Source organism: Pyrgilauda ruficollis, unplaced genomic scaffold (genome assembly GCF_017590135.1).
Source record: "Pyrgilauda ruficollis isolate IOZ18807 unplaced genomic scaffold, ASM1759013v1 scaffold136, whole genome shotgun sequence".
Classification (NCBI taxonomy): Eukaryota; Metazoa; Chordata; class Aves; order Passeriformes; family Passeridae; genus Pyrgilauda; species Pyrgilauda ruficollis.
In genome coordinates, this window is record NW_024512099.1 from 336,848 (window position 1) to 351,810 (window position 14,963).

General features: G+C 42.5%; 1 protein-coding gene across 14 annotated transcripts in view; it reads left to right on the forward strand.

The window, feature by feature from the left end:
- Positions 1–14,747, forward strand: part of FOXK2 (forkhead box K2) — a 65,959-nt gene extending 51,212 nt beyond the window's left edge. For all 14 annotated transcript variants that reach the window (XM_041459468.1, XM_041459465.1, XM_041459459.1 and 11 more), the window contains 8 exons: positions 1,523–1,717; positions 4,349–4,496; positions 4,945–5,091; positions 7,824–8,017; positions 8,807–8,982; positions 9,874–10,170; positions 10,529–10,735; positions 12,506–14,747. In XM_041459468.1, the coding sequence (XP_041315402.1) occupies positions 1,523–1,717; positions 4,349–4,496; positions 4,945–5,091; positions 7,824–8,017; positions 8,807–8,982; positions 9,874–10,170; positions 10,529–10,735; positions 12,506–12,702 (1,561 nt within the window). In that variant the 3' untranslated portion in view covers positions 12,703–14,747. The remainder of the gene's footprint in view (positions 1–1,522; positions 1,718–4,348; positions 4,497–4,944; positions 5,092–7,823; positions 8,018–8,806; positions 8,983–9,873; positions 10,171–10,528; positions 10,736–12,505) is intronic.
- Positions 14,748–14,963: the final 216 nt, after the last annotated feature.

A 14,963-nucleotide genomic window follows, 5' to 3' on the forward strand; every position in this document is an offset into this window, starting at 1 on the left:
TGCTTGTGCAGTTTTTTGGCATAGATTCTGTTCCTAATTTAGTACATTGAGCATGTTTCAGAAATAGGTCGTCTGTTAAATGCGGACACAGTCCGTACTCAGAAGTAAGACAGAGAGAAAAGGAAGGTCACTGTCAATTCTTTCTCTTTTTCCTGATCCTTGAATGTGGATTGTAAGGAAAAAGAACCACTGTGGTGCATGTGGCAGGGGACATAGTGAAAATCAAATGGTGCCTTTGTTCTATAAACATCCTTCGATTCATTTTGAGATATGAAAGCCAAAACACAGGAGAGTTCATTTCTAAGGCTACTCCGCAGCTGAGTGTTCCTGCCAATTCTTACATCACTTTTATGTTTAATATATTTTTCCAGAGAAATGATCACTTTTATTTACAGTCTGTATTTTGCATTCATAGCTCATTTCTTATCCCTTGTTCCAGCATATGCTTGTTTCCTTTTTGTATAAAACTAGATCTGCCTAGAAGCACTTAAAAGCAAAACAAACCCAAAGCCCAACATTTTGTGAGGTTTGTTTCTGGGTGTAGTGTCATTGGAAAGTCCTTTTCATCATGTGGGAGGTGTGTAAATGTCATCGTGGGTTTAGTGCTCAGTGTAGTCTAACAACTTAAGGATGAGGAGGTAGTAAAGTTATTTGAACTGTATTTTTATAGATGCTTTTGTTGAGACAAAATTAAGTTTCTTATTTGCTCAAGATTAAGCAAATTTATTTACTGAGAAGTTAGAAACAAGCCTGTCCTGTTTAATTGGGTTCATTTCTAAATGCTATGCACAGGGATGTAGAAAAGGGATTATCCTATGGTACATTCATTGCATTTTATTTTTCAAATTTGTAAACAGTTGCACATTGTTAATTTATTGTTTTTCATTAAATTTAGGCGTGTCATCCTTGGTAATACATGAAAATAGGTAGTTTACTGAAATTGGGTCTTAAATAGCTCTGAAAATAGGTGTTTGAATGTAGTACTAAAGCAGCAGTATACTCTGTAAAGGAACAGAATTGGAATTGATGTATGTTTAATTTAATAGGTATTTTAAGAGAAAAGAACCCAAATGTCTTAGACAAGTCTGTGAAACTGGTTAGACCTCAAATTGGCCAACGTTCATGCTTTGATTCTGCTATCATGGACCAACTTGCTCATTGGCTGAAGCCATTCCTTGGCATCATAAATTAATGAGGTTTTGTTTTTAAAATAGCTCTGCTTTGGGGCTGCTGCAAGATCAGGATGAACCTCAGTAAATTTAGAGACAATGCACAAACTGCCCTTGTTAGAAAAAATTGCATTTCCTTGTATTCCTTAACAAATGTCAGTTGCTTACCTGGGGATCTTTTTCTTGATCTCCCTGTATGATCTGTGAAATGAAGATGGTCGTGGGTAATTATAAATATATCTATATATAAAAATTATAAATGAGCTTAGGTGATAACATGCTAGTTATTCAGAAAGTCTTACATTCTGTAAACAAGTGGCTCATATATTTGTTTGTTTATTTTTATTTTTCAGCTGTACTTTCAGGTTTCCCAGCACAAACATCAAGATAACATTCACAGCTCTGTCCAATGAAAAGAGAGAAAAACAGGAGGCCCCGGAGTCCCCAGTGAAGCCTGTGCAACCCCAGATCTCTCCCTTAACAATAAACATTCCAGACAACATGGCTCACCTGATCAGCCCCCTCCCTTCTCCCACGGGAACCATCAGGTATTTAAACCCTGCAGGTGGGATCAGGGCCATGTACAGTCAGCCTCAGCACAACTTTCTCATTCAGGATTTTGCTTTTGAGGTCAAAATTCAGCTGAAGCTCAGCCTTACCTGCCTCCAGAAACGCCCTTTCTGCTGACATAGTTCTGCATGAACATTAACATGTTCAATGTGTAACATTCTGCTCAAGAACCTGGCATTTTTCTTGCATTTCAACAATTTAAATTGCTTTTTGCTCTTGCATGCTTATGGCAACGCTTCAAATGAGACAATTTTCAATGACACCATTTTAAAACGTCCTGATTTGCCACTGTCCTCATCAGGAAAAACGGTGGTTTGGGTTATTTTTGGTGTGGAAAATGGACTGATCTCTTTCTCCAGAAGATTTGTTATTGGTTAGTCACTGCTGGAAGTGAGCAGACCTTTTTCTGAAAGCGCAGGCTGAGGTGCAGAGCTCAGTGTCAGGGTGGCTGATCCAGGATTTTCCTTGCCCTGCTGCTTCTTTGGTAATTGCAGCCCTTGTCCCACCTGTTACTTGGGACCAAACTCAATTAACACAAGCAACCCATCCTCACAAATGACTTCAGATGGAATTATTCAAGTCTTGGAAAGATCAGGAGCAAAACTTCCATGTCAAGGCCCTGAAAGTTGTTTCAGTCATGTTCATGGTTTTGAAAGCTTCTTTGTCCCCTCTCACTTCCTGTGTCTTCACTTGGGTAAAGAACTGGCCATGCTTGCTTTTAAAAAGGTATAACTTGTTAATGAGATTTGAATGGGAGGATAATTGACTTCTTGCATGATTGCCAAGCTCCTGGTCTCTGTCTGGGGGTGTTTAATGACACCTGCTGAAATGATGGAAGCAGAGAGAAAAGATACCTAGGCTTGTCTGTGTAACAGGCTTGCTTTATTATGAGAATTCAAGGAAGACACATCTTGCCAATGACAGAGCAGCTCACAAATATTTCAGATATTATCCCATCTATCACCACTGGCTTTGCCTCACTATGAATTCTATAATTCTCTTCAGGGTTTCATGCACCTGTTGAGTAGTTTATTACAGAAAAAAGAAAAAAAGATGACAGTTTGGAGTCTATTTTGAGAGCAAAGCCTGACAGTTTCTCTGTAAATCATCCTGTTTTGTAGAAGACTTGTAAACTTGCTTTGATGCTACCATATGTGTCTCTTTGTCAATATATGCTGAAGTGAGCAGAGCAGAGGGATGTTGTCAGCTGATACGTGCAAACACAGAGCAGGAGTGACCTATATCTAAAAAAATAAATTGGCTACACATTTGGGCTCTAACCAAGGATTCTTCTGTACAACACTTAAAAATTACCATCTCTCTGTTATAGTAAGTATATCACTAGTAACAAATCATGGGTGGATTTTTTGGGAAGTGAAGCTTTGATGCTTTCAGTGTGAGTATATATTGCCCAATCTATAGATTTGCCTCCTTCTGTACATAAAAAAGGAGATAGCAAAAAACTGGAGGGGCCAGGCAGACAAACAAACCTTGACAGATGAAAATTATTAAAGCTTTAGTGTATAGATTTAAATAACATTGTCTAGATTTATTTGTTGTTGATGTTTTGAACCATAGATTCAAAGATTAAAGATTATCTTTAGAGATAAGGCTGCTTCTGGGGGCACAGCCAGGTTCAGCTATTAAGATTTCTAGTTTTTTTGGAATTTCTGCCTTGAAATCAGCTGCAGTATGAATTGCAGAGAGTGTGTCCTTGCAAGAGAGCTGCCAGAATTATTTTGGGGAAGGGGATGGACCTCACCTGCTGACTTTCTCTTTCCTCTTGGCTAAAAGGAAATCGTAGAAGAAAATTGGCATCGTGCAGCTGCAGTTCCTGTGGACTCTGCAAGGCAGGGGACCACTGGTAGAAAGATGTTCCGGTGGAATTATGTCCAGTTTTACCTGGTTTTCTGTGATGGATGGCAAAATGTGAAGTGTTAGGAGATGCTCTTTAGTGTTTGGCACTATCTCTTGCTTTCTAACAGTGTATCTGCTCTGTTGGCCCAGTACTGCATTCAGTCAGCTGAGTCAGTGCTGATACATCTCATTTACAGATAAATTTGTGATTTTTATACACATACCTATGTAAGTATGTGCACACACCTGCAAACACTTAAAATAATACTGGTTTCATTTTAAATGAGAATCAAACCTTTTTTTACCTCGCTGCTTGCTATATTTCCCCAAATGTGCAAAAACCCTACACAGGAGAGATGATTATTTTGGGGGCAGACTGAACACAAGCATATGGCAGAAATTCCATGCAAGATCTGTTTCTTGTTCCCAACAAGTGTCTGAAAATCTGTGGTTGCTGATGCAGTTAAGGTGGACTATAAGGGGCACATCTTACACAAATATATTGCAGCCTGATAAGCAGATGATTGTTGAGGAGGAAAGCCTGAGTGAGGTTTCTTCCTGCAGTGGTTCTGATCCCATGGCTGGCTTAGCAAGGCATGGAAGGTGCTTTGGAATGGAAGCCCTGACAGCCCCTTAGCTGCAGCCTCAGAGCTCTGGTAGTGGCTTTGCTGCACTAAGAGCTTTTTGATGAGACATAATGTGGTGATATACTGTATAACAAAATAGTAGGATCTTCTTTTTATGCTCTACAGTGCTGCAAATTCCTGCCCATCGAGCCCCCGCGGCGCAGGCTCTTCAGGGTACAAAATGAGCCGTGGAATAGCATCTGACCTACATTTGATGGCTGACAATTCCCAGTCAGAAAACGACAAGGAAGCTTCGGGGGGAGACAGCCCAAAGGTAAACACAGCTTGAAACCAATCCCAGAAATTGCACCTGAACTGAATGGAAGGCTTGGGATGTTTTGTTTGCTGAGGTGTGTGCACTGAGTGGTAATTTAACATCCCAGGTTTAAAAACAGTGTGTAGGGCTTTGTGATCAGAGGTGAAATTGATTGATTGACTGATTGATTGATTAACCCCTGTTCCCTTTGGGGGAGGGTCTCTGTGCAGTCTCAGTTACAGATCTGTTTGGAGGCTATTGAAAATTCTTTGCTGTTATACATACCTGCAAAATTTATGTTATATACCCTAAAATTGCTAATCAGAAAAAGTTTTCTTAGTTTCTTTGATGCCTCAAGATTTTGGTTGTCGAAAAGTCCCCTAAGTCAAGTTAATGATGTTTTATGACTTTTGATCTACTGTATCTCTTCAGTTTGTTGATGCAGACTTCTCTTGTTTTTGTCCAGGATGACTCTAAGCCACCCTACTCCTATGCACAGTTAATAGTCCAAGCAATTACAATGGCCCCGGATAAGCAGCTTACACTAAATGGAATTTATACGCACATAACTAAAAATTATCCCTACTACAGGACAGCAGACAAGGGCTGGCAGGTAATTCTGATTTCTGGAATTTTTTTTCTTTACATGTGAGCAATACTGGCAGCTGTAAGTGGTCATGAGCAGGCAGTTGGTAAGCCTCATAACCCTTCAGATACAGAATTTGGCAAATGAGTGTGTTGTCTTTCCTCTGATACTAAGTTTTCCAACAAAGTGGGCAATTTACATTAGTCTGTATTTTAAATACTGCTTTATTCATGGAATGGTGTTCTCTAAACCTCTAGTAGGGAGGCAGGCAGACTTTGGGGAAAGCACAGTGCATTTGGCACTGGGTTTGAATCCTGTATGCTGTCTAGGAAAGGTGTCATGTTCTGTAACCTACAGTTGTGTAAACATCCGAGATAAAATTGAGATAGTAAATACTCCAAGTTTAGTTCTGCTTGAGAACAGTGATCTTGCCCATGCAGCAGGTGAAGGAACAAGTGTGTTATCTGTCATTATCTCACCCTGGTTCATGCACTGTTTGATTTGTGAACTTGCCCATTCCTGTACCAAACCTCTCAGCTCTGCAGAATTAATTTCTGCTTTCTTTTCGTTTTCACAAGACCAACCTCAGCTTTTGCCAGGATGACTAACCAAGTACAAATCAGCCTGGCAGAGCCTTCCCAGGCACATGTGAAGGCTGCTTTGGTGCCGTTTTGGGTGTCTCAGAAGCCAAGGAGCCCAGTTTGCAGGGCCTGGAACACCTGGAGCACATGGTGCATCCTGGGCTATCTGATCCCTCTGCAGTTATTGTCAGGGAGGTAAAATTTAGGGAGATTGGGTGAGAGGGAAAGTGAGGAAGTGTTAACATCGGCTGCAGAAGTGGAAGACTGAAGAATTCAATCCTTCCCTGTAGAGGAGGAGATTTTAACATATTAATCACATACTTATTTGTCATACAGCCTAAATGAAAGCTGGGTCACTCTCCCAAGGTTAGTGGGGAACGTGGCTGTTCCTGGCTGTTTGCTAAGGGTTTGGTTAGTCAAGGACTTGGCTGTTGTGGCTGGGAAGTCTCTTTTGTTTCCCTTTCCCACATAACAGTGCAGTATCCTGGCTGCAGTCATGTTGTTTTAGCAACAAGACTCTGTTTATAAAATGTTGATGTGTGTTTTGCTTCCTATTTTGCAGTACCTTGAGTGTCTGTGTAGATGATGTTGCTTTGTGAGCATCATGAACCCAACACACACACACACACAGAGTTATGCTGAGCTGAAGAGCTCTGCCCTAGAGCAGGGTGTGGATTTGGGGCTGTGATGCTTCCTAAAGCCAAGGTGATGGGCACAGCAGACAGCATGTTCTGGGGTCACTAATCAGCAGCTATGCATAGAAACAACTGGAAAAGCTGAAAATCAGATGCTGTTCAGTCACTGCTCTGCTAGCTTCGACACTTTGGAGTTGGATTGCAGCTCAGGTGACTTAGGACAGATCTTTCAAATCTTATTTGAGGTTATACATGCACATATCATTCAAAACATAGAGTACAAACACATGTGCAGTGTCCCAGTCCCACACCTTAAGAAACAGGTATTTATATCCTTTAGCACACAATGGTCTCATTTTGATGAGCATTTGAAGGCTTCTCTCTGTAAACTTATTTTAGCAGGTATTTTTGGATCTACTCCTTTATTCTAGCATATGGAGAAATAAATACAATTTATAAATATGTTCTTGGCATCTTTCTAGTTATGTTTCCATTTTTGGCAGGAAAAAAACCATCTCTGGTTTCATCAGTTTGCATTCAAGAAATCATATGTGGTTATCATCACTGCTTTAAGTTTTCCAAACTTACCATCAGGGTCATGAACTCAGATGCTTGAGCAAGTTTTACATTGTCTTTGCAAATTTTTGAGAGCTTTTGTTAACATAAAGTTTTTCCCCATTTACCTCTGTTCCCCCTCAAGTGTTTCAGGGTGAATCCTTAGCATCAGTCTCTTCCTGTTCAGTGATAATATTGAGAGAGATTTTGGGGTTTATCTATGTTAAAGAAATAAAATAAAAAGAAATTCTGTGTGCAAAGCCAAGCACAGACAGGGCAGCTTGAGGGTGTCAGCAGTTCTGTGCATTGCTCTGGTGGAGGAGTGGGGGGATGTTGCAGCAAATTGAGGATGTGGGAATGTGAAAGGGACCGTGGTGACAAAGATCTGGAAGAGCTGGTTCAGGACCTGCTGCCACTTGGTGTTTTAATTGCCACAGTAAATTCTTGGCTCTGTTATTGAGACAAACTGGACTGTGGGTGAATTCACAACACTCCAGCTGCCTTTGGAACTTGTGTAATTTAGTGTTTTCTTTCTGAGCTGTGGAACAGTAACAGAACTACCACACAGGATCAGAATCAGTGTGTGCTGTGTTCTGCTGGCCCTCCCGGAAGGAGCTGGGACACCTGGGGAAGGGTGGTGTACAAGCACTGATCATTTTTATTTTTGTTTTTAACACTGCATACTGCACAAGTGTTTGTACTGTTCTAAACATTGGTTTCAATCACCGTGTTTCTCATGAGAGAATGAAATAAATGGGATTCCTGTTATTTCCAATTAGAATACTGGGTTTTTAATTGTTGGGAAAGAGTTGACAAATGCAAGAGTCCTTTCAGATTTATGGCACTGCTTGGTAGTGCTCTGAGTTCTGTTAAATTAAGGAATTAAAGAGCTGAACCCCGAGTCTCCTATACTACAAACTGCTGCAGTAGGCCACATTCTGACTTGGAAAAGTTATATGAATTCTACATATTTTTTTATGTTCCATAGAATTCAATACGTCACAATCTCTCTCTGAATCGTTATTTCATCAAAGTACCACGTTCCCAGGAAGAACCAGGCAAAGGCTCATTCTGGAGGATAGACCCTGCCTCTGAAAGCAAATTAATAGAGCAGGCTTTTAGGAAAAGGCGGCCTAGGGGAGTACCTTGCTTTAGAACCCCTCTGGGACCACTCTCTTCTAGGTAAGGAAAACCAGATGAACAAAAAGACTATGGCTGTTGTTTAATCTTCAGGCTGCTACAGACTTGGTAGCTTCGGATACAGTCCCAAGTTTAGTAATTTAATTTCATCCAGACTCAGTGTTTGAATTCTGTGTGTTTCATGAGGAGGCTGCCCCATGCACCAGGCTGGTGTTTATTGCTTGGTTTTAGTGTTAAAGAACTCGGTTTGCAATCTAACTATCAGATTGTTAATGTGTGCAAGCCTTGCTGTACTTTTGATGGGTTTTGCAGAATTATAATTTTGATTTCTAACTGTCATCTACTGGATTTTAAAACTGTTTACAAAGAAAATTCTCAGATACCGGCTACCATTTTATTGACCTTAGAGATGACAATTGTGTATTCAGTTTGCTAATGTTGGAGCAGAATTTGTGATGGGGAAATACCTGGGTTTAAATTAATCCCTCTGTAAAGTTATGGCCTTTCTGCTGGTGCAGATCTTTTTCTGCTTGCCCTGTAGCCTCAGATTTGCTCATTGCTCTTCTCCACCAGAAGAAATGTTCATGTTTCACAGATTTAGAGTCTCCCTAAGAAGGCGTCCAGCCACTTCTTCTCTGTTAACTGTACCTGGAGTTTGCTTTTAAATTCTGTCCCTGTTTAACAGAAGCTTTTAAGAGATGCTGAGCTCTGGGCTGTAGCTGTGCCCTGCCCTGCTGTGGGCAGTGTTACGCTCCCATTAGAGGAAGGTCTTGGGCTTTCACAGTTCAGAAGTTAAAACACATCAGCTGCTGCTTTCATTTCTAACTACAGAAGTGCCCCAGCTTCTCCTAATCACTCTGGAGTGTTGTCTGCACACTCCAGTGGCGTCCAGACCCCCGAGAGCCTGTCCAGGGAAGGATCTCCTGTCCCCATGGAGCCTGAGCCCAGCGCCATCCAGCCAAAACTCGCCGTCATCCAAGAAGCGCGATTTGCACAGAGTGCCCCAGGTGAGCACTCTGAGCTCAGCACTGGGGCTGGGGGCAGAGGGTGACACCAAAACACTGCCAGGACTTAACATGTACCCCAAAAATGAGTACTAGTTCACCTCTTCAGAGCAGATCTGTGAGATCAGGAGCAGCCAGGGAGGGTGTGTTTGAGCACATGGGGCTGTTGTTACCTGGGGCTGCTCCAGATCCTTGGGTCACTGTTGCTGAGGAGAGGCTGTGCCTCTGTCCTGTGGGGGACTGTGCTGTCTTGTAACAGTGCTCTTGGAAAAAAAGCCTGAAAGGTAAGGTTGTGTGTGTTAGAGAAATAAGGAAAGGCCTTTCACACCTCTGTGGTCATGTCATCCTTCCACAGTAGGGGGGATAAAAAAATTGAAAGGATGAAGAGAGATAAGAAATGTCCTATTTAAAACAAAAAGAGCATAAGGCATGATGGGATAAGGATGTGTTTGTTTAATTACCTTCTTTGATATACATTTGCCATGCAGTTTCTTGGTGGTGCTGTGGCACTACAGAGGGCAGACATGTTCCTGTGCATTCCTCAGCATTCCCAGTGCAGGAATGCTGCACACAGCACCTGCAGCACATGTCTTCCCATCTGTGGAAAGGGATTTACTTAAATGAGTGCCAAGCACAGCTTTGTTTGGGGGCAGAGCAGGGGTGCCCAAGTGGTGTGTGGGTTTTGCACAGCCAGTACAGCTCTTACCTTGAGCCTGGAGCTGGGAATAACCACTTGTCCTAACCTTCATTGTCCAGTGTTACCTTCTGGCTCGTTCAGCCATTAGTGAAGGAGCTTGTTCATTCTCTGAGGTTTTAATGTGAAGTTTAAAAGAACGACTGGCTTAGAAGAAATAATGAAAATTGGCAGTCTAATTTTGACCTCTTTCTTGGTAGGATCACCTCTCTCTAGCCAGCCAGTTTTAATTACTGTACAACGGCAGCTACCACAAGCTATCAAACCCGTCACCTACACTGTTGCAACTCCCGTGACAACATCGACCTCCCAGCAGCCTGTAGTTCAGACAGTTCATGTTGTGCACCAGATCCCAGCTGTGTCAGTCACCAACGTGACTGGATTGGCACCAGCAAACACTTACACTGTCGCAGGACAGGCAGTTGTCACACAAGCTGCTATGGTCACCCAGCCCAAGATAGAACCTCAAGAGAATGGAGACCACAAGGAAGTCAAAGGTAAGAACCTGTGGGGTTGTTTTGGCACCTCTCTATGCAGAGGGATCGGTATTTGAAATTTAGAATTGTAGAACCATGGAAGAGTTTGGTTTGGAAGGACCTTAAAGCCCATCTCATGTGGGCAGAGATGCGTTCCACTGCCCTGGGTTGCTCCAGGCCTCATTCAGGGATGGGGCATCAATACTTGCAGGACAAGGCTGAAGTGTTTGGCTAAAACAGAAGATTTCAAATTGTAATTTCTCAGATACGTTGGAGCGAGTAACAAAACAACCCACTCCCACTGAGGGCTGATTGAGTGAGACCAAGCGGTTCCTGAGCACTTTGTTAATTTTAACCAAATTTTCTCTCCTGTTTGCAGTGAAAGTGGAGCCTCTCCCTGCCATTAGCCATGCTGCAATAGGAGCTGCTGGTCGCATCATCCAGACATCGCAGCCCACCCCCTTACAGACAGTTACCATCGTGCAACAGGCGCCGCTGGGGCAGCACCAGCTGCCCATCAAAGCTGTCACCCAGAACGGAACGCACATCGTGCCGCTGAGCGCCGCCGTGGGGCCGGGCAGCGCGGGTACGCTCCTCTCCTCTCCTCTCCTCTCCTCTCCTCTCCTCTCCTCTCCTCTTCCTCTTCCTCTTCCTCTTCCTCTTCCTCGTCCTCTTCCTCTTCCTCTCCTCTCCCTCTCCCTCTTCCTCTTCCTCTTCCTCTCCTCTCCCTCTTCCTCTTCCTCTCCTCTCCCTCTTCCTCTTCTCTTCTCTTCTCTTCCTCTCCTCTTCCTCTTCTCTTCTCTTCCTCTCCTCTCCCTCTTCCTCTCCCTCTCCCTCTCCCTCTCCCTCTCCCTCCCCTCTCCTTTATTCTCTCTGTGGTTGTTACAGGGATGTACTCAGTGGTGACAGCCCATCCTCTCTCCTTGTTAAACCAGGCTAGAAGCAACTCTTCCTCTCCTCTCCCTCTTCCTCTCCCTCTCCCTCTCCCTCTCCCCTCCCCTCCCTTTATTCTCTCCGTGGTTGTTACAGGTATGTACTCAGTGGTGACAGCCCATCCTCTCTCCTTGTTAAACCCGGCTAGAAGCAAGTTTTAAAGAGAAGCTCCTGTAAATCAGAGCTGTTAAAATGGTGCCTGCTCCCCGGTGGTTTGTTGGAAGCCACCAACAGGAAAACCAGAACTTGCTTGTGGGTTGGCTCTTTGAACTGTTACTTTTTATTACAATTTTATTGAACCTGTACTGAAAAGACCAAAATTCTGTAAGGTTTTGAGGTGGTTGGTGTCTGAATCCATCATTCCCCTCTGGGCCTTGGCAGGCTGAGTGGGCAGCAGTGCTTTGTCATCATTCCACACATTCCCTCTTGCTCCCAGCACGGGCAGGTTTGCTCTGCTGGCAGCTCCTCACAGCTTGTTCTAGCAGTTCTGCTTTATGTATTATCTGATACTGAAGGAGAGGTTTTTTGTCATATGTTTACAGAAATACTTTTAGGGCTGTCTTACATCAATTCATTACCTGCATTTCTGCTCAAAAGTCTTTCTAATGGAGTGAATTATCTCCTTCATTTCCTTTTTACTCCTTTGCCATCACTGACATTTATAGGTCAGTGTTCTGGCTGCTGCCACTTCACTTCCAGCTTACGAGCAGCAAAAGCATCACAGTCAGACTTGAGGTGCACTTTCTGTGTCAGAAGGGATGTGTGAGTAGAGCTGAGAGCCATGTGAAATATACTGAAAAGCTATTTCTAAAAGTAAGGAATAATTCCTTTTCTCTTTTTCCTGGATTCTGAAAACTCAGCTGATTTCCACACGTTCCCTGGCAGGGCAGCTGAGGGCTGCAGGGTTGCAGGGAATGTGGCTGCACACAGGAGCAGAGCTGATGCTTCCCACTGCTGTCTGTGTGTGATGGGTGTGCAGTGAGGTGTGCTCCAGGTCCTGGTCTCTTGTTAAATAACTCCTAAAGCAGCAAGAAACCAGGTAATTCTCAGGCAAAGCATCTAAAAGGGGGAGCTGGGCCTATAGAAATGCAGATTTGCGTTTGTCTGCGTGACACACACGGCTGTGTTCACACACACATTTGTGTGTTTGTCTTTGGTGAAAGAATGTTTGTGCCATCTGAGAAGAAAGAAATGCAGAGCAAATCCTGTTCCATTTTCCATGTGCAGTAAAGCAGGAGCTTTCAGATCCTGCTCTCAGCAGAACAGCCTGGCAGCATTGCTCGGTCCCTGCGAGCCAGCCGAGAGCTCTGGGCTCTCTGAGAAACTCACGTTTCTTACTGTACAGTGAAATTTAATAACTCAGTATCGTGTATCTGATTTGACAGGGATCAGGGTGCTGAAGTTTGTATTCTGTTTTTTGCAGCTGCTGCAAGTCCTTTGCATATGTTAGCAACCCACGCGTCCGCGTCGGCGTCGCTCCCCACCAAGCGCCAGAACGGAGACCAGTCAGAACAGCAGGAACTGAAACGGATCAAAACAGAGGATGGAGAGAGCATAGTCATAGCTGTGAACGTGGACACCCCACCCGTGGCAGTGAGTGACAAAGGCAGCCAGAACTAGAAACTTTAGGGGAGTTTTCCTTTTTTTTTAAAAAAACAAAAAAAAACAAAAAAAAACACACAAAAAGAAAAAAAAAAAAATCACAAAAAACCAACAAAAACAAACTCCGTGGTGCCAAAAGGAGACACTTAAATCTAACACCTAAAATGTTGGAACATGTTCTCACGCAGTGGGGAAAGGGGCCCTGTGAATCAGACTTCAACTTTCAGCACTGAAACAAAACCCAACACAGGTGGCCTTAAAACTTGGTAACTTAAAAGTCAAACTGCAGAACCTTGTTGTTGTAGAGGCTGTGCCCCCGCCCCTCCTGCCCCACGGACTGTGTGTGCTGGGAGGGCTGCAGCTTTAACAGGATCTGTCAGATTTTTCCCAGGACTGAGGATCTCAGTGTAACGGCAGCATGATAGCGCTTAGTGTGACTGGTTTCAAACGATTGTGAATTCCTAAAGGGAACAGAGGCAGGAGCCATTCCGACACCGTGGCAGCTAAGCCTTTCCGAACCACCCACCCATGCAGTTGTTGATAGATATGCAGTATTTTGTTGTTCACATGTGGAATTTAGAAATTTTTGAGGTGTATTTTCATTTCTTTGCAAAACAATGGGGTCTTTGACATTTCAAATCACTCCATTTCTACTCCGGAAACTTTGGAATCACACAACTACTTTTCATGTGAAATTTTGTTTGGTAAAAAACTGAATGTAGGGTTTTTTTAACCAACGGAATGATTTACTTTTGTCTGTCCTGTTCAAGTTCAGATAAAGCTACTTTATTACATCTGCAAATTTTCATATTTTAGCAGTTGCCTGATAAATTTAATCAAATTTTATTACCATGTGTAGTGATCAAACGCTTCTTTGGGCTTGCATGTAACTGATTAGAAACTCTGATGTAAATGAGCCGTTAACTGACGTAAAGAACTGCTATGGATTTGACCAGAGCTGCACTTACCTGTTTCTCTCTCTGCTACCTTTTGCTGTTTGTTACTTTGTGTTGACTTTGACTGTCCCTGGCATATTTTTCCAGTCTAAAGTAAAACAAGAGTCTCGCTTAATATTGTGTATGTTTAAGATAACAGACTGTTCTTCATTTAGAAAGATAAAATTCTTTATCACGAGTCCTTTTAAAAAGAGTAAAATTATCTTGTCAGAGGTATATTCGATATTTTTAAGCTTAAGCACCCTTCAGTAGAAATTAATCTGCCCCGTTTCTCTGTAACACTTTGATGTCAGACACTGACCTCGGGGTCTCCATGACCAGTAGCTGTTGTGGTTTTCTAACAGTGGCTACCAGATTATGGTAATAATTTTTTTTTTTTTTTAAGTGTGTGTTCTGCAGTTGAACATTTTAAAATGTATCGGTAATTTCTCACTTTAATGTGGTAATAGATTCCACTTTACATTTCAAAATTCAATTGAAACAAGGCTGCTGTTCAGTCTTCAGCTCACACAACGTCTTAGTTCCTCCTGCAGCCAGGTGAGTGGGAGCCGGAGCTGGCTCCATCGGAATCTGGTTTTTGTCCTGTTCTGTAATAAAGATGCATTATTTATATTTCCTTTCCTGCTACGAAAGGAAAAACTGTATTTTCATGATGGACTGAACAGTTTGGAGTGGTTATTTTAGGCAGCTTTTGGAAACTATTTACCTAAAGACCAAATATGAGAAATGTGTACAAGTTTTGTGTTCATCCACACAATGGAACTGTTACAATGTCTCTGCAGATAATACATTAAAAAACTATGAAAAAAAACTCTACACAAGCTGGATTTATAACAGGCATTTAAAAAAAAAGCATAACCTGAAAAGAAGCATTTCTGTACAATTGCAACGTTTTCTTTAGAGGTTTTAAAAATAAAAAAAAGTAAAGTTTTAACATACTTTTTTTAAGAAAAAAAAATCCAGTACTAGTAATTTAATTTGGTGTTGAATGAATTGACTAGAATGTGGTTTATTTTCAGAAGTGAGAATCTGTTCACAACTAGGGCTAGGTGAATAATAGTGTATAAGATTTTTTTAAATAAAATTAAATTTTATTCAGCAAATTAACTAAGTTGAAATTACTCAACAAGTGTGTTTGGAATATCGATGTATATTTGGGGTTAATGCAGCTTCTGTGCCAGCCCCAGCAGGCCAAGGTGCCCCTTCCAGCCACGGCGTGTGCCAGGAGCCACGGGCATGGAGGGGCTGGGGCTGGAGCCTGCCTGGGGCACAGAGGGCACAGCAACGTGCCTGCCTTAGATGGAGCATTGTTCTGTAAGTAAG